We start from the raw sequence: 24040 nt of genomic DNA on the forward strand, positions 1-24040 counted from the left end.
AAATTTGAATATCATGGAAAAGTTTCTATTTTTCCTGTAATTTAATTCAAAAAGTGGAACTTTCATATTTTCTAGATTTAGTCTCACGCAGTGAAATATTTCAAGCCTTTTTTTTTTTTTTTTAAATCGTGATGATTATGGTCTCATAGATTATGGATCATGGAAATCAAAAATTCAGTACCTCAAAATATTAGAATAAAGAATTTATAATACAGAAATTTTGACCTGAAAAGTATGTTAATTTATGCAGTCATATTTACGGAATAACATGCTCTATGATGAATAATAAGCAGGTAGTTTAATGGTTTTCCGTAACTGCCAGTAAAACCAATTTAACCTTGTCAAACTTGTCCGTCCCAACTGTTCACGTGAATACTCGAAACCAATACGTCATATTGAATATCATTTCAGCACACTCGGTACTGTCTGACTTTTATAGCATACAGCTGTGGAGTCATGACTCATAGTCGCACGATCCGGTATCGTCGGATGACTTCCCTTTTGAGTTCCTCTCAAGGTTTCTTCCTCATGTCATCTCAGGGTGTTTCCTCTGTTGCCTCTGGCTTGCTCATTAGAGATTTCTGTTAAGGTGTTTTGTGACAATGTCCATTGTTATAGGTGTTATATAAATAAAATGTAATTGATTAAATTGAAATGCTCTAAATATTCATATGCCTTTTAGAGGTCTCTTTTTGATGCTTCAACATCTAAATTACTTTGATTTTACTTTGAATTCACTTTTATTTGTATAGCAGAAGTTGATGGATATCAGGATGTATAATGAGCAAGCCAGTTGCAGGGGGGAATCCCCAAGATGACAATAGGAAGAAATCTTGAACGGATCTAGACTTGTCTGGGTGACACTGAAGAGTGTCATTATAAGAGAGTGTAATATATTAATATTCCTCCATAGTTGTGTACTATGAAGTCATACTGTAGTGTCATAGCAAGTGAGTTGAAAGTATGTTCAGGTTCAGTATGATCATCATGGTCCTCGTGAGCCATGCAACAGTTCTTTGGGACATCATGTCTACAGCATCTAGATGTGATTGTCCACTGAAGAAAGGTCTTGGGTGTAAACTGTTTTGTAAACTGAAGTGTATATCTTTAGAGTATCCATGTGGCACCATCCACAGCAGTCACGAGTCCAGAAAGCAGAAGTAGAGCATCAGGATGAATTGGGGTGAGAAGGGACACAGCAGTGGCAGTGTATCAGGTTCAGGCATCCCCATCACACAGAGGGAGAGAGACACACACACAGAGGGACATAGAGAGAGAGAGGGGGACACAGAGAGGGACACACACACACAGAGGGACACAGAGAGAGAGAGAGGGACACGCACACACAGAGAGAGAGAGGGACACACAAACACGGAGAGAGGGACACACAGAGAGAGAGGGACACACAGACTTTGGTTCTTAATTTTTTGGTCCAATTAATTGACATGGACTATATTTAATTGTTGGGGGGTTTGGTCAGTTTTATATGTATATACTCCCACTTCCCTGTACAAACATAAATTGACGGCTTTGAACAAACAGGACTTTTATTTTCGCGGATGTTTTCCCATAATGGCGCTCGGCCGGAAACAGTATCGCTGCCTGTACAAGGTAAAGATGGCGGAAGAAGACAATTCATTTGATGATTTTGAGCAAATTGATTTTTTAAGAGACAGACATGTACGTTTTTTTCAGAGATGCCTTCAGGTGCTACCAGAGCGATACGCTTCATATGAAACTAGCAGGTACATAAAGAAGTTTTTCATAACGCTGTTTTTTATTATTATTATTATTATTTTAAAAAGCTAAGCTAGTTGTTCTAGCCATATAACTCGTACAGTCCATGGAGTAGGAAGATAACTAGCTAACACGTAATAGTGTGCCTTAAGATTGATGATATTCCAAATGTTAGATGTTTGAATAGTGGTTAATATGTAAATAAGGGTACATACTGACGTTGATTAAAAAAGCTACTATTATGTCGATTAAACAAATAATCGATGTACGAAAAAAAGAAAGAAAAAAAACGCCAGTAAAAATGGATCTTGCTGATACCACGTGACCTCTCATATGTGAATAATGTGTATTAGCATTGCCTAATGTAATACTGTACACATTGCAAAAATGCTGTCTTTTTTTTTAACTCAAGGTTGACAATTGTGTTCTTTGCCCTGTCTGGACTTGATGTTCTTGAAGCCTTGGATGTTGTAGACAAGCCCAGCTTGATTGAGTGGATCTACTCATTACAGGTTTTACCCACAGAAGATCGTACGTCCTGTGCTTTATTCTTAATATACTTACAATACTAACTTGCAAACAAGAAAACTATGCTTTCAACTAAAACCTGTCTGTATGATACGTTTTTTTTTTTATACTTGGAATACAAATATGCACTAGAGCTGGTATATCATTATAGTATGTATGTATGCATGTACGTGTGTGTTTGTTTGTACACCCCTTGGAAATTGTTTTTTTTTTTTTTTTTTGGACATATTTGGAAAGGCAAACATTTTATCCTCTTTGAAACAGTGCTTATTATTAATTGCTGGTGGAACCTGTCTTATTTATATCCCTCTCATTTCTAGTGTCTGGTGATGCCTTTTCTATTGAGGTGTGTGGCATCATGCCTAGATCTAAAGAGGTCTGTAAGGCCTTCAGAAAAAAAGGTTGTGAGTGCCTATCAGTCTGGCAAGGGATTTAAAAAGATCTCCAAATTATGTGAAATACATCATTCCACTGTAAGGAAAATCATCTACAAGTGGTGCAGATTTCAAACGTTACCAATTTGTCCAGGGCTGGCCATCCCAGCAAATTCAGCCTTATGCAGAAAGAAGTCTCCAAGAAAATTTTAGCACAGGATCTGCTAGTTACTCTTGCAATTGTTGGTGTCAGTGCATGCCTCTACAATTAGAAAGAGATTGCACAAATTTGACCTGCATGTGAGGCGTGCCAGGAAAAAGCCTTTGCAAGACTACGGTTTGCCGATGAGCATATAAGCAAAGACCAGGCCTTTTGGAATAATGTGCTCTGGACAGACGAATCAAAGAATGAGTTGTTTGGCCACAGTAACAGCAGACATGTTTGGCGCAGACCAAAGACAACTTTTCAGGAGAAGCACGTCATACCAACTGTGAAGCACAGTGGTGGAAATATTATGGTTTGTGGTTCCTCAAGGACTATGGATTCTGCATCAAAGAGTGCTTGAAGATAATTGTGAGGCCATCTGTCTGAAAGTTTAAGTTAAACAGAAAGTGGACCTTTCAACAGGATAATGATCCTAAGCACACTCGCAAATCCAGACTAGCAAATTATGGAATGGCCTAGTCAAAGCCCGGATTTGAATCCCATTTAAATTTGGTGGTTGGGTTTGAAATGGGCAATGCATGCAACAAAACCCTCAAACATCTTGCAACTGATAGAATATTAAATGGAAGAGTGGTCATAAATTCCAGCAAGCCAATGTCAGAGACTGGTGGACAATTATGCAAAACAGCTATAAGAAGTTATTTCTGCTGAAGGGGGGCAATACTAGCTTCTGAGGCCAAGGGTGTACTTACTTTTTCCACAGATGATTATTACGTCTATTGCTCTTTCTGGTGAATAAATGATTATAAAAGCTTATTTCCCTTGTGGTTTTGTTCAAGTATTTCAATTTCATTAATAGGCACTGTTTCAAAGATGATCAAATGTTTGCTTGTCCAAATATGTCAAAAAAGCCAAGAATTTACATGGGGTGTGCTTATTTTTTCACATGGCCGTCTCTCTCTCTCTTTTTATATATAATTTATATATATATATATATATATATATATATATATATATATATATATATATATATATATATGGCTTGTATATATATATATATGGCTTGTATATGCACACATAGTATATACTGTATATATTGAAAAAGTAAAATATTGTGATATAATACTGTCGTATTGCTCACCCCTAATATTCATTATTCTGTTGATTATACTACTATAGTACAGTTAATTACTGTTTTTCCTATAATTAAACCTCTGTTTGGTAAACTGAGCAGGTTTTAATTTTTAATTATAGTGATTTGATTTGAATGAAAACAATTATTAGTTACCATGCAGACCATTAGATGGCACTGTTGGTGTTTGTACGAACTGAAAATCCAGACATTTTACATATTGATGGTTTGGTCTTTTTTCCCGATCATAACCAGAATCTAATCTTTGGCGCTGTGGCTTCCGGGGATCATCACACATTGGAGTTCCATACAATGCCTCAAAGGTTACTACATGATCCTGTTCGACACCGGACAGGCATACACCTACCTAGTGCCTACACACATTGACCTTTTTATCAGACACCTACTGCTGAGATGCACATTGTAGATATTGATTTAGTGACTCTAGGCAATCTGTAAGCCACACATAATACCTCAGCCCCACTTTATGCTATCCATCATTGGAAAGGGACCACCACAGACCACTGCTGAGCACATATTATTTGGGTGGTGGATCATAGCAGTGATAGTGACATGGAAGTGGCATGTTAATGGGAGTTGTACTGGTAAGCATGTATGAGGTGCTGCTGGTGTGTTTAAGCACTGTGTTATTACTAGCCACTTTATTTGACACATACCATGTTGGTCCACTTTAGACATTATAGCTCATGTTTTTACATGCATACATTATGTTAATCATCCTCTAGTTTTATTTACTCCAATCTTTGGAGGACAATGTAGAATTTTTTTTTAAACTAATATATAAAGTAAAACTTTTTTTTTTGGACTATTAAAGCCACTCCTAGGCAAGGGTGGGAAGGAAAGAAATGGATCAGAGAATGTTTTTTTTTTTTTTTTTAAACAAAGTCAAAAGCAAAACACAAGTAGAGCAATAAAATGGGGAAGAAAATTCTAAAGAGTGAAAGCAAAAATAACAAGGGAGACATGAGGAGGTATAACTTAAATATTGAGCTGTGGATGTTTTTTAGCTACGTGTATGTATACAGTGCATAGGTTTACATGCTATCAGCATCCGTGTAATAATTTCATTGCCGTGCTCTGGTGTTCCATTATGCCAGCAGAATGGAAATCATCTTATTGGACATTTTCAATCAGAATAAACAAATCAATTATTTTATCGCTCCAAGAATGTCATAAGATTAGTCACGGCACTGTTGGGTTCCTGTGTGTAGAGTATTGTGACTATGTTTAGCTTTTATGTTTTTTCTTTTTAATTAAAACACTGTATACAACTGCCACAATAAAATTATAACATTTAAACCTAGTAGGCCTGGTAAAAATGTTTTAAAAAAAAAAAAAAGAAATACTTAAGAAATGCTGCAAATTATTAAAATCCTGAGTGTGTACTTTCAATGCTGAACGAAGGGCACACCCAAAGCTGGTGGAAATTCAGTTTTTTGGCCTCTGGTAAGAGTTAAGATCTCAGCACCATGGTTGGCTGTATATTTTTGGTTGGCAGGGACATTGAGGTTCCTAACAAATCTGCTATACCTTATATATTTGTACCAACGCTACACACAAGCATGTACCTGATTAAAATGTTAAATTAATGTAGATGTACCTAATAAACTGGCAGGTTTATTGGTATTAATAAAGTATTAGGGTTAATATTTTAAATATTTCTGCTTTGCAATTAACATGTCTATATTCAGATTTACACCTTAAGATGTCTGTGCATTTAACACCCTTTGTACATTTTTTTTTTGTCATGGTTGTGTGCTTATCCATTTGTCACCTCACTCTTAGGGCCCTGGAACTCCTCATCCATATGACAGTGGCCATGTGGCTATGACCTACACTGGCCTGGCCTGTCTCATTATTCTGGGAGATGACCTGAGACGCATCAATAAGGAGGCCTGTCTGGCGGGTTTGAAGGCCCTACAGCTGGAGGATGGCAGGTATTTATTTTCTCTGGTGTAGTACTCCAAACCTCAGAAGCTATAATATGCACTTGGGATATTCATCCTTTGATAGAAGTTGACCGGGTAGGGTTATTCAATATAAGATTATTTTAAGACAGGAGAACTATATTAGAAGTTAGAGGAGTTCGATATCAAATATTCTAAGAAAAATCTTCGAGCTTGTAATATATGGGTAACTAGCTAACATATGGGCTCAAATTCCTCCAAGCTGATGTGCAGGACTGATCAACAGTTTAGTTGCAGTTATTGCTGCACAAGGCGGTCAGACCAGATACTGAAAGTAAAGGGTAACATACTTTTACCAGTCACAGATATATAATTGGATAATATTCCTCAATAAATAAATGACCAAGTACAATATTTTTGTCCCATTTGTTTAATTGAGTTCTCTTCACCTACTTTTAGGACTTGTGTGAAAATCTGATCTCGTTTTAGGTCATATTTATGCAGAAATTTTGAAAATTCTAAATGGTTCACAAATGTTCAAGCACCACTGTATGTATTTTTAGCTATAATACCCTCCAATAATACTGACACCCTTGGTAAATATGAGCAAAGATGGCTGTGGAAAATTGTTGCACACCTCTATTTAACAAATGGTGTGTTTTTATCCTAATTTTAAGGTGAAGATTTTTCAGTCTTGGAGGAATTCATGAAATGTTTGCACACTAAACGCCCCTAAACCTTTGTTTCAAAACTTAGGGGGTGGTGTGAACGTAAAATATTTAAAAGCAACAAGCCTTTATAAACATCGTGTGAGTATTGCAGTGATTTGCATAGTAATAGATGCGATCACTTCACCTAGACTATATGGCCAACGGTTTGTGTACACCTGACCATAACACCCCCCCATGTGAACTTCCCCCAAGGTTGGTCATTAGATGCTGTAGCATTAAGATTTACATTCACTGGAACTAAGAGGCCCAAACATGTTCCAGCACGAACCGCTGTGCACAAAGCGAGCTCCATGAAGACATGGTTCGTCAACGTTGGAGTGGAAGAGCTTGAGTGGTCTGCACAGAGCCCTGACCTCAACCCCACTGAGCACTTTTTGCATGCCAAGCCTTCTTGCCACTCATCAGTGTCCAACCTCTTGTGGCTCAATGGGAAAACTCCCTACAGCCACGCTCCAAAATGTAGTGGAAGCCTTCCCAGAAGAGTGGAGGATGTTCTAGCAGCAACAACAACCAAGTTTGTGGAATTTGATGTTCAATACTCAAGTGTCCACATACTTTTGATCATATAGTATGTTAAGAAAAAGGATTTAGAATCACTGCACTTCAAGGTTTTGCCCACTTTGCCCATATGTTTAGATGCAGTTATGCAGCTGAGATGAACATAGATTATCTTCTGCCATTCATCCAACTGAAAATCCTCCACAACAAGTGTAATCCACCACGTAAGCACCGTGTCAAAATAACTTAAAATACCCATATTATTATTTTTATTATTATTATTATTGTGTTGAACTACAGTGTGATACATGAATACTCTGACAAGCTGAACATACATTTATATGACACTTTAGATTTTTGTTTTCATGTATGAGGTCAGAGACACGTATTTTCCATTAAAAAAAAAATTATTATTATAATATGGCATTATGGATCGAGAATTGATTTCAGTTCACCTTGCTACTGCTGACATTCATTCATCAGACACTCCTTCAGGCTTAGCAGCAGGGTCGACCCTCTTCAAATTCCTTAGTAAACGTTCGTCCAGTTTCATGAATGGCTTTTAAAGTGCACCTATTATGCTTTTTCAGATATTACCTTTCATGTAGTGTGTTATGTAGCTGTTTGTGAATGTAAAAAGTCAGCAAAGTTTCAAAAATCAAAGTGCACGACAAACCACATTATTGTCTCCCAAAAGAAGATACTGATTCTGAATAGCTGAAATGAGTCGTTCGTGATTCCAGACTTTACTTCCTTTACTAACCTACGTAGGTTTGTAACAAAAACCCACCTCTGGTCTTCATCGGCTGCCCATGAACAGTAGTGGGAGCTTCCTTTTCGACACACGCTGACAGCCGTAGACCAATCACAACAGACTGGGACGTCTGACCAATCAAAACAGAGTATGCTCTCTGAAAGGAGGAGTTTAGAATGAATCCTTTAAAACGGATCATTTAACGAGTTGTTTGTGACGGGGGGGGGGGGGTTTGGGCGGTGCTATGCTGTTGTTTAAATTATGAGCACATTAAAGTTTTTTTGACCTTAGATGCATGTAAATCTATTGTATGAAACCTTCAAAACACAATTAGGCATGTTTAAAAACCATAATAGGTGTGCTTTAAGGAAAGATTCATCAATTAGGGACTGTTACTGCTATTCGCGAGAACTTTTAGTAGTATGACGAAATTCATTGTGATTACATCCCCTTATTTTTTTAACACCTACAATAAAAACACCTACTGCTTAAACATCAGAGGAACCTCTTTTAAGTCACAGAATCTCTTATTGAGAGAAATCCTCTGAACTACAAACGTGTGATTAATTTCTTTATATCTAGTGAAGCTGTGTACATTGTGCCTTTGTCTCTGGCCAGTGGTTGCCCAGTGGTTAAGTGTCTGTGCTAGCAATTGGATGGGAAATGAATGTAAACGGTGCATCTTTTTACAGTGGTGCTTGAAAGTTTGTGAACCCTTTAGAATTTTCTATATACCTGCATAAATATGACCTAAAACATCATCAGATTTTCACACAAGTCCTTAAATTTGATAAAGAGAACCCAATTGAACAACTGAGACAAAAATATTATACTTGGTCATTTATTTGTTGAGGAAAGTGATCCAATATTACATATCTGTGAGTGGGAAAAGTATTTGAATCTCTAGGATTAGCAGTTTAATTTGAAGGTGAAATTAGAGTCAGGTGATTTCAGTCAATGGGATGACAATCAGGTGTGAGTGAGCACCCTGTTTTATTTAAAGAACAGGGATCTATCAGAGTCTGATCTTCACAACACATGTTTGTGGAAGTGTATCATGGCACGAACAAAGGAGTTTTCTGAGGACCTCAGAAAAAGAGTTATTGTTGTTGCTGTTATCATCAGACTGGAAAAGGTTACAAAACCATCTCTAAAGAGTTTGGACTCCATCAATCCACAGTCAGACAGATTGTGTACAAATGGAGGAAATTCAAGACTATTGTTACCCTCCCCTGGAACGGTCACGCCATATATAGTCCGCAAGGTCACAAAGGAGCCAGGGTAACTTCTAAGCAACTAAAGGCCTCTCTCACATTGGCTAATGTTAATGTTCATGAGTCCACCATCAGGAGAACATTGAACAACAATGGGGTGCATGGCAGGGTTGCAAGGACAAAAATAATTTTTTTGTGTGACTGTGTGCTTCACTGATATTGCAAAGGTGTAAAATATCCTAAACAACATGTGTATTTGTGAGTGGACCTTTTCAGGGCAGACCACTGCGTGCAGTCCATTAAAGTGTTTGCTGTCTGTTTTTGTCTACTGTGCAGTTTCTATGCTGTGCCTGAGGGAAGTGAGAATGACATGAGGTTTGTGTACTGCGCTGCATGCATCTGCTACATGCTGGACGACTGGTCGGGAATGGACTGCACAAAAGCCATCGATTACATCAGGAGAAGCATGGTGAGTCTGAGACACTTCCCTTTTTATGTTCATCAAGTTCCTTCCTCTCTAGTGCACACCTGGCAACCCTGCAGTAAAGACATTAGTGTGCTAATCACTCTGTAGAGACGAGAGAAAAGTTATGGATTAACCTGTAATCTAATAACGTTTACCATAAAGTGAGTTCTTAACCTGCTTTGCTTTTTGCTTTACGGTCAAGTTGCGCTGAACAGCCTTTCAGTTAGACACCTTTGCAAACAAAGCTACAGAACATGATCCGACCCAGTCATTATATCGGCACAAAAGCTGGGCTCCATTACCGCTGCCCTTCGTTTCAACCACTTGAGCCCAAGAGGGAGTGGGGGTGGCACCCGTCAAAGAGTTTCATCTGGCTCTGAGAAAATCCACTGTGTTTCAGGCAGTCCTATTCTTTCAGAATATAATTGAGTGCAAAGGTCTGGGTCTCCTGAGGATTTTTGCATCTACACAAAAGTCATCTGTAGCCAGGAAACAAGTGAGCAATATTGGCCATGCTTTCTGGGTGGGAGGGATCCTCTCTCTCTCTCTCTCGCCAATCACAGTAACACTAACCAAATATGGGCATCTGTGAGCTCATGTATGTGGAAGAGGGTAGATAGCGCTTTCCTCCGAGTGTGTTATGCTGCTCTGTGACACAGCATCAAAAAGATGCGGTTGCCTGGCTTCATTTCTGTGACTTTTGGAAAGAAGTCAAAAATGAAATGTGTGTGTATCCTGCAGCAAGACAACAATCCAAAACATAGAAAAATATTTTTTAAAAGGGGTTTTGCCATGACCTTCTTGTTCTCTATCGACTTCAGGGTTTTCGTTAGGTGTTTATAGGGCTTATGTGCTGTCTGGGTTCCAGGGGCATGCAACCCTAGGGGGGGCGTTGAAATTATTTGTAAGAAATGACGCTATTTTAAGTTTTTCATGTTGTTTTATACCTTTATCCTTACCATATTTGTGAAGGAAAGCTGACAACACTTACTGTACTTATAATCAAATAACATGTTACAGATTTAATGAAAATAAATGCCTTTTTACATTCGTTTGGCTTAAGGTGCTCCACAAAGAAAACACTTAGATGCTATGCCTAAGCCTTTCTGTGGTAAGGAAAACCCTGGACTTGATCTAAAGAAGGTAGCATACCATAGTTATAGCAGATACCGTATGTCAGTAGTCATTGGGTAAGAATGGAGTTGGGAGTCAGTATTATAAAGGATCTAAAGGCTTTTCAGAGGACATGAAACAGGTTTAGAGAGTGTTATAAAGGCAAGGGCTGGACACACAAGTTATTAGAGAATAATATTCCATTCAGAGAGGGAGATATTGCAGCTTTGGAACAGAATTATTTCCTTATTTATATCTTAACACACAGTGTTTGGCCCTTTTTGTTACTGATAACGAACAAACCTCGAAGAAATCTGACATTAAATGTTTTGGTTTTTAGGTTTTCTGTCTCTGTCGTTTTATGGTAACAGGATGCAAACTTGACTGTATGACCTATATATATATTTAAATATTATGCTCCAAAGACTAGCATACACACAAAGATGCCCTGTATTACAGGTTTGCTCTCACCTAGCTATAAATAAATGGTGTTAAGCTGGAGGGATTGTCAGGGCACTAATCCTCTTATGGAGCACATTTTGGTGTTTGAGTACTAAACCTCACTGTGGGGTGAGACACAGAAAAGAGGTGGTTATAAATATTTGGTTGGTATAGACTGCAAATGATTTCTAGGCTCTGTTGAACTTTGCTTTTTCTCCTGAATGAGGATGTACTGTAAAGAGGAACAGTTTCTTCTTCTCTTCTTGTTTTAAGCATAAGCCATTGTTTTGCTTAAAAAAAAATAAATTATATATATATATAATTTATTTATTTATTTATTTTCTGGTATCATGTGTTGCTGCGTTTCCTCTGATCCAGAAAAAAGTCACGTATATTTCATGTTTACTCTGTTTATTTAAGCGAGTCATGTTTAAGGACTGTTTAATGTGGAATTAAAAGGCTGTTTAAGCCCAATAGGCGATATTAAAGTGAAATGGAATCAATTGACCGTGTCTAAATAAAACAGTACGTGACTAATTAAGCTAAACAAATCACTGATGCATTTATGATTATTTACTGTACCTAGTGCTCAGTTGATATGTCTATGTAACTGAATTCGAATGGAGACATATGGCTTTATATTCATACATTCACTCACCGTCCACATTATTAGGAACACTTATACGTGCCCTTTCATGCAGTTATCCAGTGGCAGCAGCGAAGTGTATAAAATCATACAGGTTCACATCAGAATTGAGGGAACAGTGTGATCTCAGTGACTTTGTCAGTGGCATTGTTGTTAGTGCCAAACAAAAAGCAGGCTTGAGTATTTCAGAAACTGCTGATCTCTTGGGATATGCAACAGTATCTACAGTTTACACAGAATGGTGTGTGTGTGGGTGGGAGGGGGGGTACATCTAGTGAGAAATGTCTTTTAGATAAGAGAAGTCAGAGCTGAATGGATAGGGCTGTAAGCATGTGGAGTATTGTTTGTTCAATATGAGGCTCTGGATTCAACAGACTGTATAATAAAGTAGGGTATTCACCATAAAATACCACTTGTGTTACATGAGGTGTAATGTAGATTTAAATTTAATGAAGCCCACATTTCCTCTGAAAAAGTAGGTTCCTCTTGATCTCGAATCTAGGGCATTCAAAAAAAAACTTCTCTTAACACACAGTTTTATGCCACTTGCAATGAAGTGGATACTGTCATGGAGGAAATATCTAAGTATCAGACCTTCTTGCAATCTTCAGGACATGGTCTAAATGAATATTGCCCTAGCACTTGGATGGAGCATGCTTCACCTCCTCCTTTGGGTCAAAATAAATGGAATCAAAATAATGGCACCCTCAATGGTTAACTATATTTCAGTGATGGTTCCTTTAAACATACCTACATAGTTATTCAAACAATAAAATCAGCTAGTAAAGGCTTTTGTGTGGGATGGGAATAAACCAAGAATAATCATCAACCAACAGTGTGTCACAAGACTGAAAGATGGGCTGGCATGCCTGAACATAAAACATTATTATATTGCTATATATTATTATATATATAAAACATTGGTCATCAAAAAATGATGTTCGCCCAAGGTTAGTTACAGTTACATTTATATAAATGCTTTTCTAGACACTAAGCGCTTTATATAGTACGGTGGAGGTGGGGGGGGGGGGGGTTCTCCTCAACCACCAGTAGTGTGTAGCATCCACCTGCATGATGTGAGGGCAGCCATAGTGCACCAGAACGCCTACCAGCTATAACGGGAGAGGAGAGTGTGATGTAGCCAATTCAGAGATGGGTATTATTAGGGGGCCATGATAGAGAAGGGCCAATGGGGGAAATTCACAGGATTTATAGGTGTTATACCCCTATGAGAAGTGTCCTGGGATTTTTAATGACCACAGAGAGTCAGGACCTGGGTTTAACATCTCATCCGAGGTGTAGTGTCCCCGTCACTATACTGGGGCATTAGGCCCCACACAGACCGAGCACCACCTGCTGGCCCCACTAATACCTCTTCCAGTAGCAACCTTAGTTTTAGAGGTTAAACTTAGAGGTCACCCGTCCAGATACTGACAAGGCTCAACCCTGCTTAGCTTCAGTGGGAAACCAGGCGAGGACCACAGGGCGATCTGGCTGGAGGTGGATGGAGTTAGACAGCAGTCATGTTGCCCTTTAGTCTTATACTTGCATTTTCTCAGAAAACATTTGAGTTTATTGTTGAAGGAGATATTAACCCTGTATCGTTTTGTGTAAAGTACACAACGTGTTTCAGCATGTTTCACAATCTAAGCACTCTCTTTCACCAATATGGAAAAACCCTTCAATTAAAATAGGAAAAGAAACTGTACACTGAAAAACACATGCATGCACATGTCTCAAAATGATCATCTGTGTTTTACAGAATGGCAATAAATATATTTCATGGGAAAAGTTCAAATCTACAATTAGCTAATGTGGGGAAGTAAATTTACACGTTACAAAATAATTTACAGATATTAAAGGACTCTGGTCAGACTTCAGAAACTGGGGCTAATACGTACACTAATAAGTGCTGGAAATGCAGTAACTGTGTTCGTACCTTTTTGTGTCTAATGTGAGATTGTCCCTTGGTCTCATGTTTCTGGGTTCAAGTTGTTGGTACAATTGAGGAATGCTTAGAACAGCCCTTGCCAAAGTGTCCACACTTTTGTCTGCTGAGTGACAAGTCGGTGTTGCTGGACACAATATCTAACCCATGTTTAGGTTTAGCTCTTGCAGACTTTATTAATGTATATATTGAAGAACTGGAAATGTACAACTAAACCATGTTACAAGGACTGAATCAACCAAGTCTATGTCTAAATTTGGTCTACTTCTGGGTGCCTTTTTTGATTCCTAGAAAATAGTGGAGATGACAGTGTAGTAAGATGGCATATTTATGTTGTCATGACAGTGGTTGTGTGCTATGTGGATGGGGAGATGTTGTGATCTACCATGATGATGTGACTTTTTTTTGTTTATACCACTAAGATATTTTGAGTTTTATATATCTCAGTTCTATGGGCTGTGATGTACTACAGTCATGTGAAAAAATAAGTACACCCCATGGAAATTGTTGGCTTTTTTGACATATATTTGGACAAACAAACATTGGATCCTCTTTGAAACAGTGCCTATTAATGAAGTTGATACACTATATTAAATGACACAAAATTGACATTTTGTAATGTTCACAGTTTAAATTAACACAAACCAAACCAGATCAATCACATGGAAAAAGTACGTACAACCCTACAATTATCACATCTTCAAATCCAAAAATTAGAATCGGGTGTTCAAGATTGGGTGCCAGTGAATAGAACCTGCTTAGGGAGTTCAAGTGGACGCAAAAAAAGTCTCCAAGAACCCCAAAATTTAATCACAGGATCTGCTAGTAAGTCTTGCAACTGTTGGTGTCAAAGTGCATGCTTCTACAATCAGAAAGAGCACAAATTTGACCTGCATGGGAGGCGTGCCAGGAAAAAGCCTTTGCAAGACTACAGTTTGCCAATGAGCATGCAGGAAAAGACCAGGCCTTTTGGAATAATGTGCTCTGGACAGATGAATCAAAGATAGAGTTGTTTGACCACAGTAACAGCAGACATGTTTGGTGCACGGTAGTGGAAATGTTATGGTTTGGGGTTGTTTAGGGTCGCTTCACTGCCTCAGGGACCGGACAGCTTGCATTCATTGGTTCAACTATGAATTCTTCATATCAAAGAGTGCTTGAAGATAAAGTGAGGCCATCTCTCTAAAGATGGACCTTTCAACAGGATAATGATCCTAAGCAAACTATCAAATCCACCAAGGAATGTCTCAAAAAGAAGAAATGGGGATTATGGAAAAGCCTAGTCAAAGGCTGGATTTGAATCCCATTATAATATTGTGTGTACAGTCAAGAAAACCCTCAAACATCTTGCAACTGAAAGAATATTGCATGGAAGAGTGGTCAAAAATTTATTTCTGTTAAAGGGGACAATTATTTATTTGTTATTTCTGCTAAAGCGGACAATACTAGCTTCTGACGCCAAGGGTGTACTTAATTTTTCCACAGAAGAATCTCACATCTATTGATATTTATGTTAAATAAATCATTGAAAAAGCTATCTTTCCATGTGGTTTTGTTCAAGTACATCAACTTTATTAATAGGCACTGTTTCAAAGATGATCAAATGTTTGCTTGTCCAAATATGTCAAAAAAGCCAACAATTATCCATGGGGTGTACTTATTTTATATTAGCTCTCATCAGCAAGTGGTTTTTCACCCCCAGACCTGCTGATCACTGGATGCTTTTTATTTTTATTTTTTATTTTTGTACCATTCTGTGTAAAGTTTAGATACTGTTGTGTGTGAAAATCCCCAGGAGATCATCAGTTAATGAAATAATCAAACCACCCTGTCGGGTACCAACATCCATGCCACAGTCACTAGGATCACAGAAATCTTTTTCGGAATCCGGAACACACAGATAGCTCACGTAGATTTGAAGGAAACAAGCTCATTATAAAGTCCAGCTTCTATCACACAGATGCTAACCAGACTGGAGTAATATCTTTTATGTGTGATACCAGGACAGAACAATGACTGTATATATGGGTGGATGTCATAATAGGGTTTTAAAAGTAAAGCCAAAGTGCCTCCGGGGCCTTCTAGTGGCTGACTGCAGTATAATTCTTAGCCCCACCCATTTCCATGTAAGTAAACAGGCTAAACTTACCTTTTTTCTGTAGTTTTTGTTCTGTAGTTTTTATAACTTCAGCAGACCTTGATATCTCTTACATATTCTTACATATTCTTACACGTTTTGTTCATCAAGATAATCTTCACAAATGAACACAACTTTTATCCATTTTGAAGCCTAAATGCAATCGGCAAAAGTAAAAATTACACCACGGTCACATGACTTCAGCGTCACCACCACTACAATTTGAAAATTGAATCGGCATTCCAATTTGAATTGGAAAATACTATAAATTAATAAATCTACAAGTTGGAAAGTTTGAGCTGCAATAGTTTGCAAGAGCGTGAGTATAAACACACCGAAGCTGTAGTGGATGAGTTTTCTTGTTCGGCGTGATGACTTTTAACGTCCCTGACGACCTCTGTAGTCCCATGTACCCACATGTGAGCAACCGCCTTTTTCAAGACACGTAAAAGCTTGACAAAATCATGTCGTAGAGTAAAACGTGAAAATATCTTGAGCTTGTGTTCAAGATATTACAGACCATAATCCAGACATTTAACCAGAAAACCCATTGACTTCAGGACGATGGAACTGGAAGTGCAAAAATGCTTTGAGTTTGGGGACTCATATTTACAGCAATGGGACTGGGTAGCACACTGGAGCTTTTCACTTGCCCAGTGGGCTATCTAATGATTTATCATTACCCCATCCCTGTCTGTACAAATTTAATTTAAGAGTAAAAGGCACTGCAAATTTATACCACAAGTACAATTTATTCAAAAATTTAAGTGAGTGACCAGAGTAAATGTAGCATACTTGTATGTATATTATTACTACTAACAAACCAAATGATTTAAAAAAAAAAAAAAAAAAAAAAGACTACATTCTAACATTACATAGTTATTTCTGTATGTCTTTTTGTGTCCTTAACTGTAGGATTTGTGTAACCCTTTCTGATTTTATCATTCTTTCCAGTCCTATGATAATGGCATTGGTCAAGGAGCTGGCTTGGAGTCTCACGGTGAGTAAAGCTTATTGCAGATATTGTATCGGCCACGCAAACGGACATGCGCACCTCAGGATGTGCCTTCCATCCGTTACTTCCTTGTCACTGTTCAGTGACAGCGAGCTGCATTCTCTTTTACGACCCATTCATCTTCCCTGAATAGTTGTAGCTTACTTGAGTTTCCACAGTGACTGTGATCACTGTGTGATTCAACAAAAGATCACAGGACATTGCTGACTGTTTCTTTGATCTTCCCAAAGCTCCACCTTTAACAGTAACTCACTGGTCAGTCAGGCACTATCATTTTGTGGAATGTCCCAGGAAGCGAAACTAAATGCAGAGAACAGGAGCGCTTCAGGCACTTGCGACTTTACTCCAAGTTTCACCTTGTATATAAATCCAGATCGTTTTCTCGGTTCATAGATAGACAGTTACAGTCTACAGTTAGCAGTCACATGTAGTCTGAAGCATGCTGTTAATCTTTATTTAAGTGAAATTTCAGTAAATATACATTATCATAACTATAGGTAAAGCTGTAGAGGTTTCTTGTCAAGTCTACCCTTTATGCCATCATATCACCATCCTTGCTACAATTCAGTTCTCATTACTGTGGGCTGCGTTTCAGATGGGAAGTGCTGACCGAGTGACTGAAAACACGTGCTATCATTAACACGTGGCATTACCACCGTGTCTCTCTTTTCTTAGGAGGCTCCACTTTTTGTGCCATAGCCACACTGTGTCTGATGGGTAAATTAGAGGAGATGTTCAGCGAGCGAGAACTGAACCGAATACGCAGGTGGTGCATACTCAGACAGCAGGATGGTTTCCATGGACGCCCCAATAAACCTGTGGATACGTGTTACTCATTCTGGGTGGGAGCGACACTGGAGGTAATTGAAAGCCCATGTTTCTGACATCCAACCACCCCAACCCCCAAAACTTATGTTCGAGGATGAAGTCAAACAGTATGGATAGGGAAATATGAAAATGTGAGGCATATTTGTATATATCTGTCGCGGGTGAAGCTTTCACAAAGGCCGAAATATCGAGCTGACATTCCGTAAAGCTTTTACTGTGAATTGTTGTAGTTGTTTATTATTTCTCTTTATATCATGATCCGTCTGAATACTCAATTCTGATTGGCTCGAAGGTGAGCGTTCAAACCGTATAATGCACAGGTTATTTCCAGTCAGTTTAATCACCATCCTAAATTAATGTGCTGTCTTATAAACAACTGTAACCATAGTAACATACAGTTACAGAAGCATACAGTAGTTAAACTCACAGCTTCATTATTAGTAGAGATGCGGCACAGACACAGGTACTTCACACACACAATCTCTCTCTCTCTCTCTCTAATAACTGTTTATTATAATTAATTCAAATAAATGTAATTTTATCACACCATTTTATTATATCTCTGTGTATGATTTAGAGCGGGCAGAATTCTAGATCTAATGACCTGTGTATATATAAAACAACTAACAAAAACGAACTATTTTCATTCAAATGTTGCACTGCAACCATTGATGACAGTTTTAACTTGTCACTGCTGGTAAGTGACCATGGTATAAGAGGGATAATCCACAGCTAGGTGTGCGTCAGGTGTGGATTATCCCTTACATCCCTTGGTATGACACATCAAAAACACAAATACATATGCCACCAACTAACACGAGTAATGTTTAAATGCTGTGGGAAATGATAACTGATTACAGTGTATTTTCTCTCCTAGTGGTCACCCGTTATCCATTACATCTCTGAGTAAAATACAAGTCTGTGTAATAAAATCTGAGTAATAAAATTAAGCAGAACACGTGTTCTTCCTCAGTACATGATTCCTCCTAGTGGAACGTGTTACTTTAACAGCACACATGTCGGCTTGGCTGTTCTTCAGCGTGTATTGTCTGCGTTTGATTACCGTCCGTTAGAAGAATGTGCGTTTGTCCTGAGCAGAGACCTTCCACTGTTGGTGTGTGTTCTAGTCTGTGAGGAAACAGAGCGAATGATTGTTTGTTTATATTCCATCCGTTCCAGCAACCGACCGTATTGTTTTACTGGTAAATGGATGTTCAGGGTTTGTGCAATAAATTTGAGGGATATGTATATGATTATATCTATGGCACCATGGTATACAGCGTTATGCTACGTATATAGATAATGGGCCAAAATAATACATTATATTCTAGGTGCTGCACATCCTTTGAAATACGCTACAACTATTTTCAAAAGGTAGCGCACAAACCAGGCTCTTTAAAAAATTTTATTTTTATTTTATATATATATATACATTCAGTGCAGTGCCAGTGCCCTATGATGTTGTGAAAAGCTGAATCATGTAAACTTGTTTTCAACCATCTGGATATATTTCATATTAAAACACTGAGGGCGCACAGTGGCTTAGTGGTTCGTTCGCCTCACACCGCCAGGGTTGGTGGTTCGATTCCCGCTGCATCCTTGTGTGGGCGGAGTTTGCATGTTCTCCCCATGCTGCAGGGGTTTCCTCCAGGTACTCCGGTTTCCTCCCCCAGTCCAAAGACATGAATTGTAGGCTGCCTGGCATTTCCAAAGTGTCCGTAGTGTGTGAATGGGTGTGTGATTGTGCCCTGCGATGGATTGGCACCCTATCCAGGATGTCCCCCGCCTTGTGCCTGATGCTCCCTGGGATAGGCTCCAGGTTCCCCGTGATCCTGAAGGATAAGCGGTATAGAAAATGGATGGATGGATGGAAAACACTACTGATTCTACACGATGGCTACAAATAGATGTGTGCGCTTTACATCAGACTGGTGTATCTGTTAGTTTTATGTAGTTTAAAGCTTTTCTAACTATGCTGTGTTGTATAATTCACTACAGTAGTTTATGGATGAATGTGCCACCTCTCAGAAAAAAGCATTTGAACTAAATCTAGCTTTTGTTTTTCAGCTCCTTGATGTATTTCAATACACCGATTTTGAGAAGAACCGAAACTACATCATGTCCACTCAAGACAGTTTGGTTGGTGGATTTGCTAAATGGCCAGACAGCCATCCAGGTAGAATTACAGTTCTGTGTGTGTGTGTGTGTGTGTGTGTGTGTGTGTGTGTGTGTGCATTCACTATTGTCATCTGAAACCACAGTGTAATTTAGTACATGTGGTGTGAATGTCTAATTAATGAGTTCGACTGAAACAGAATGTGTTTAGGTTACTGGAAAATTTCTGTTCAAGTCGATTAAACCATTATGCTTTATCCGAGATCCTCTTTGGGTAGGTGGCCATACTGAACATGGATTACTTTCAGTTGCCATGGATTTCGGTCATATCAGTGTTCTAGAGATCACTTTTGATATTGGTGCATATATGGTTGGAGGTGGGTTTTCCACAGTAAATTGGCTTTCACATAATTCGAAGGAAGTTGATATTTCAAGCACATAAGCTTATGGATGTGAGGCGTAGATGTGAAATTTTAACTGTATTGAGGTCAGCAACAAAGTTCACAAATACAAAAACAAAGTTTTTTTAAATTTTATTCATAATCCATGCTATAATCTAAGACCCCTTCTGTTTTTGCACATTTTATTTTGTTATAGATTTCATTTAATGGATTCAATTGACTTTTTTTTTTTTTTGGGCCATAATGACCAAATGAAAACAAGGTTTTAGAAATTCATGCATATTTCTTAAAAATAAAACACTGAAATTTTTAGATAAGGATTCAGAACCTTTAATTCAGTTAGTTCAGGTCACTAATCTGGTTGGTCGAGATTTACTCTGACCACACCGGGATGTTTCACTGTGTGTATCACTATGCTCATGTGTTCAGCACGTAAAAAACGACTTCCGTCTTCGAAAACCATTACTACAGCAGCGTTCATTGGTAGGCATGGCAAATAATACTTTTCAGGAATATAACTTTTGACTCGATATGAAACCTCGTCAGACAAAGGGACGCCAATTTCACCGGCAGCACCTTTGACGGGAATGTACAAATCAATGTGAGCTATCTAGGGAACTTATCACCGTGCTGTAAAGTGAGCGAGGCTTCTTCCGGATCTATTTCCGTTCGCAGCGCAAAAAGAAACTTCCACCAAGAAAAATTCCACCATGTTTTGTCTGAAATGTCGCTTACTCCACGTTCATTTCTTGTTTATAGAACTGTTGTATAAAAGCAATATCACATGCGCTGTTGCTTTTATTATAAATCGTGTCCAATTAATTGAATTTGCCTCAAGTGGTAAAGCTCTACAGACATTCCGACATAATTCGATGTCTCAGGATGCACCTGAGCTCAATTTGTACTGCCTTAGCCAAGGGGCTGAAGGTTTAGCAGAATGAGAGATTTCTCAGTTTTTGAGTCTTCATATTCATTTTTGTAACTTTTCTACAAACATGTTTTTGCTTTGTCATTATGTCTTATTGTGTGTCGATTCATAGCAGAAATACAGTGTGCGAAAACTGATGGCGTCTACATGCTTTCCAAACCCACCGCATAATTAAAATATAAATTCTCTACATTTTGATTAAGTTCGGGATTGTTTTTTTTTGGTTATCCCTTGAGTAGAACCTGAAGGATATACTGTACATGCTACAGTGATTATTTGCATACTAATGTACATCATAGTTCGATTCCTTCCATGATCTTTTCATCGTTATTTCATTTAGTGCACAGGCTAAGCAGAAAAATCCTTTTGGAGATTTTTCCCTCCGGAGCAAAAAAAAGACAGCTAAAATGGATGTCATGTTTTCTTCATAAGCCATTAGAGAGGCTGTGTTCTGCAGTATACCAAATTTGGCTGGTTAATTTTTTTTCTGGTCAATTTTGTCCCCACAAACGCTGGAAAGACATCCTAGATGGAAATTCGTAATAGATTTTACTGTGCATTGCTGATATTGTATTGTAGGTGATCTACACCATGTCCTTACTGTACTTTACACTGTTAGGAAGAGGGGGGGATGAGATGCTAATTCCAATTACAGTAACTTGAGCTAAAAGTTCTGCTAGCATGGCTGTGTGTGTGTGTGTGTGTGTGTGTGTGTGTATATATGTGTGTGTGTATTGTTGAACTGACCCACGTTCTCTTCTCCTTTCTGTCACAACCTCCTGCCTCTCAGACCCTCTGCACACCTATTTTGGCATCTGCGGCCTGTCTTTGATAGGTGAGCCCAGTCTGCTGAAGGTGCACCCCGCGCTGAACATCAGCTACAGAGCCTTCGAGTGCATGCAGCAGCTGCACCGGACGTGGAGGGAGAGCTGCACATGACAGCCTGACGTACATACATACATAAATACAAATATACATACAACCACAGCAGCCTCCAAATCACGTGCAAAGACGCACCTTGTCCCTCTGAGCCCAGCTGCGTTAACATTAGCAGTAGATAGAAACCAAGCTGACCATGGACCGTCTCCCATAATGGAGGCAGTGAGGAGGCGATGAATAAATAAGTGGGTCCAGCCTAATCAATTATTCACTCTGAAACTGCTGTCAGTCGCTGCTTAACCCATGCAGAACGCTGTTTGGGTCCTTCATGCATCAAGAAGACATATTGTTCGTCACTGGTGATTCTTGAAATGTCCAGGTCATTCATTCTGATGCTTTTTTAATTGTTTTTTGCTTTCAATATGTTTTACTTCTCTATATAAAACTCTAATAAGAATACTGTCCATTATAATATCCGTTCAAGCAAAATGTCCTTATAAAATATACTTTAAACCGTTCTTTGTTACAATCATGTGATCTCCAATAACACGCCACATGTATTTCAAACTTACTTTCTTTTCAAGAGCAACGGTTATTTGCATCGTTTTAGTAACGAACAGAGCACACCTTCTCCTCAGTGTATGTGCCTCAGATAAATAACTCACTGATTAATAACTCGTCCTTCCATAAACCCTACACCACATTGCTGCAAATTGACGTCACTTCTCAAAAAGACACTTGAATGTGTTCCAGCAAAATTGGAGAATTTATTTTTTCTATGCCTATAATAAAATATATATATAAATGTTAGAAGTAAAAACAAAGCCTTTCTATAATTATGAAATGCCAATACTGTAAATGACTATTTCAGTGTGATTAATAAATAACCGCCTTTTATGTCAGAAGAACGTTTATAACTGTGCCTGTGAGCCAGTGTGTATTTAAATGGGGGAAAGAAATAAAGTATTGAATTTCTGTTTCATTCCGCTGCATTCAGTCATTATTCAGATGGGCGGTTTTAAGAGCCTTAACATGTAACACTTATTTTCTTGGTCGATTACATTTACTGTGAAGATTTGAAGCCGTAGCTAATACTTGCTTGGGGTTATAGCCCAAACAGTGACATTGACTATGTTTACATGCACATCAATATTCCGATATTAATCAGAATTTGGCAATATTCAAATTAGTATTGAGTTATGTAAACACCGCAATCAGATTTCCCGATTTCCCCAGATTTTTAGGTTTTTAGGAATGGCAACTCGGGCATACTTTCAACAACCATGTGTATTGGAATATTCCGATGCTCGTAATCATATAAACATCGTATTCGGAATATAAACAGAATTTGATGTGCACGTAAACATAGTCACTGACTCTTAAAAATTTAGCCCACAGCTAAGCATCTGTTAGCACCCACAATTCCTTGTGGACGGAGCATGCGCATATATCACCTTTCAGTGGATTTTCTGAATACGGTGTTTACATACAACAAATTTCCGATTAAAACAGGCATATTCCCGGGGTGGGAAACAGAATGTTGTCTTAATCTGAATCGGGAAATCAGATTGCGTAGTTCACATAAATCCATACTAATTAAAATACTTATTTTTATTATTAATTTGGATTAATATCGGAATATTGATGTGCATGCAAACGTAGTCATTGTTTGTTTGTGCTTGAATAACAGGAGGCATCGTGTTAGAAGATTAGATGTAGCATAAAGCTTTTTTTTTTTTGCTCATATGGAGATCACAACATTGTCTTCATAGGTGCTTTAAATTAGTTGACAACTTTAGGTTATGAAAAGTTCAAGATATAACACTACAGATTAGTGTTATGAGTGTTGGTTTATTTTATTTTATTTGAGGGTTGCAATAAATGATATATAATAAGGATTGTGCAAAAAAATTTTGGGGGGAAACTTCCAGAATATTATTGTTTAAAAAAGGGCTGCCATCAATACTGAGCAAAATATTGTGAAATAGTTTTTCTTCTAAATTCCAGTTTGTATGTTGGTTCTTAAAAAGTAGGGAACCTTGTTAAATCGTGTAGCATATG

General features: G+C 38.2%; 1 protein-coding gene across 2 annotated transcripts; it reads left to right on the forward strand.

Moving 5' to 3' along the window:
- Positions 1–1486: 1486 nt before the first annotated feature.
- Positions 1487–22961, forward strand: pggt1b (protein geranylgeranyltransferase type I, beta subunit). 2 transcript variants are annotated; one of them, XM_053625022.1, is made up of 10 exons: positions 1487–1611; positions 1696–1745; positions 2150–2268; positions 4193–4260; positions 5744–5895; positions 9399–9531; positions 16768–16813; positions 17504–17688; positions 19724–19832; positions 21891–22961. In XM_053625022.1, the coding sequence occupies exons 1-10, from the start codon at positions 1573–1575 to the stop codon at positions 22037–22039; spliced, it is 1050 nt and encodes a 349-aa protein (XP_053480997.1). In that variant the 5' UTR covers positions 1487–1572; the 3' UTR covers positions 22040–22961. The 2 variants fall into 2 exon arrangements, with proteins under 2 accessions (XP_053480997.1, XP_053480996.1); XM_053625021.1 differs by lacking the exon at positions 1487–1611 and having other exon boundaries at positions 1615–1745.
- Positions 22962–24040: the final 1079 nt, after the last annotated feature.

The sequence above is a fragment of the Ictalurus furcatus genome, chromosome 5, assembly GCF_023375685.1.
Source record: "Ictalurus furcatus strain D&B chromosome 5, Billie_1.0, whole genome shotgun sequence".
NCBI classification, from domain to species: Eukaryota; Metazoa; Chordata; class Actinopteri; order Siluriformes; family Ictaluridae; genus Ictalurus; species Ictalurus furcatus.

Excerpts from the sequence above, each read along its gene's own strand:
- pggt1b (XM_053625021.1), top strand. The coding sequence starts at position 1,618 with ATGGCGGAAGAAGACAATTCATTTGATGATTTTGAGCAAATTGATTTT. Across the intron at positions 9,532-16,767 it reads ATTACATCAGGAGAAGCATG|TCCTATGATAATGGCATTGG; the intron begins GTGAGTCTGAGA and ends CATTCTTTCCAG. Across the intron at positions 17,689-19,723 it reads GGGTGGGAGCGACACTGGAG|CTCCTTGATGTATTTCAATA; the intron begins GTAATTGAAAGC and ends TTTGTTTTTCAG.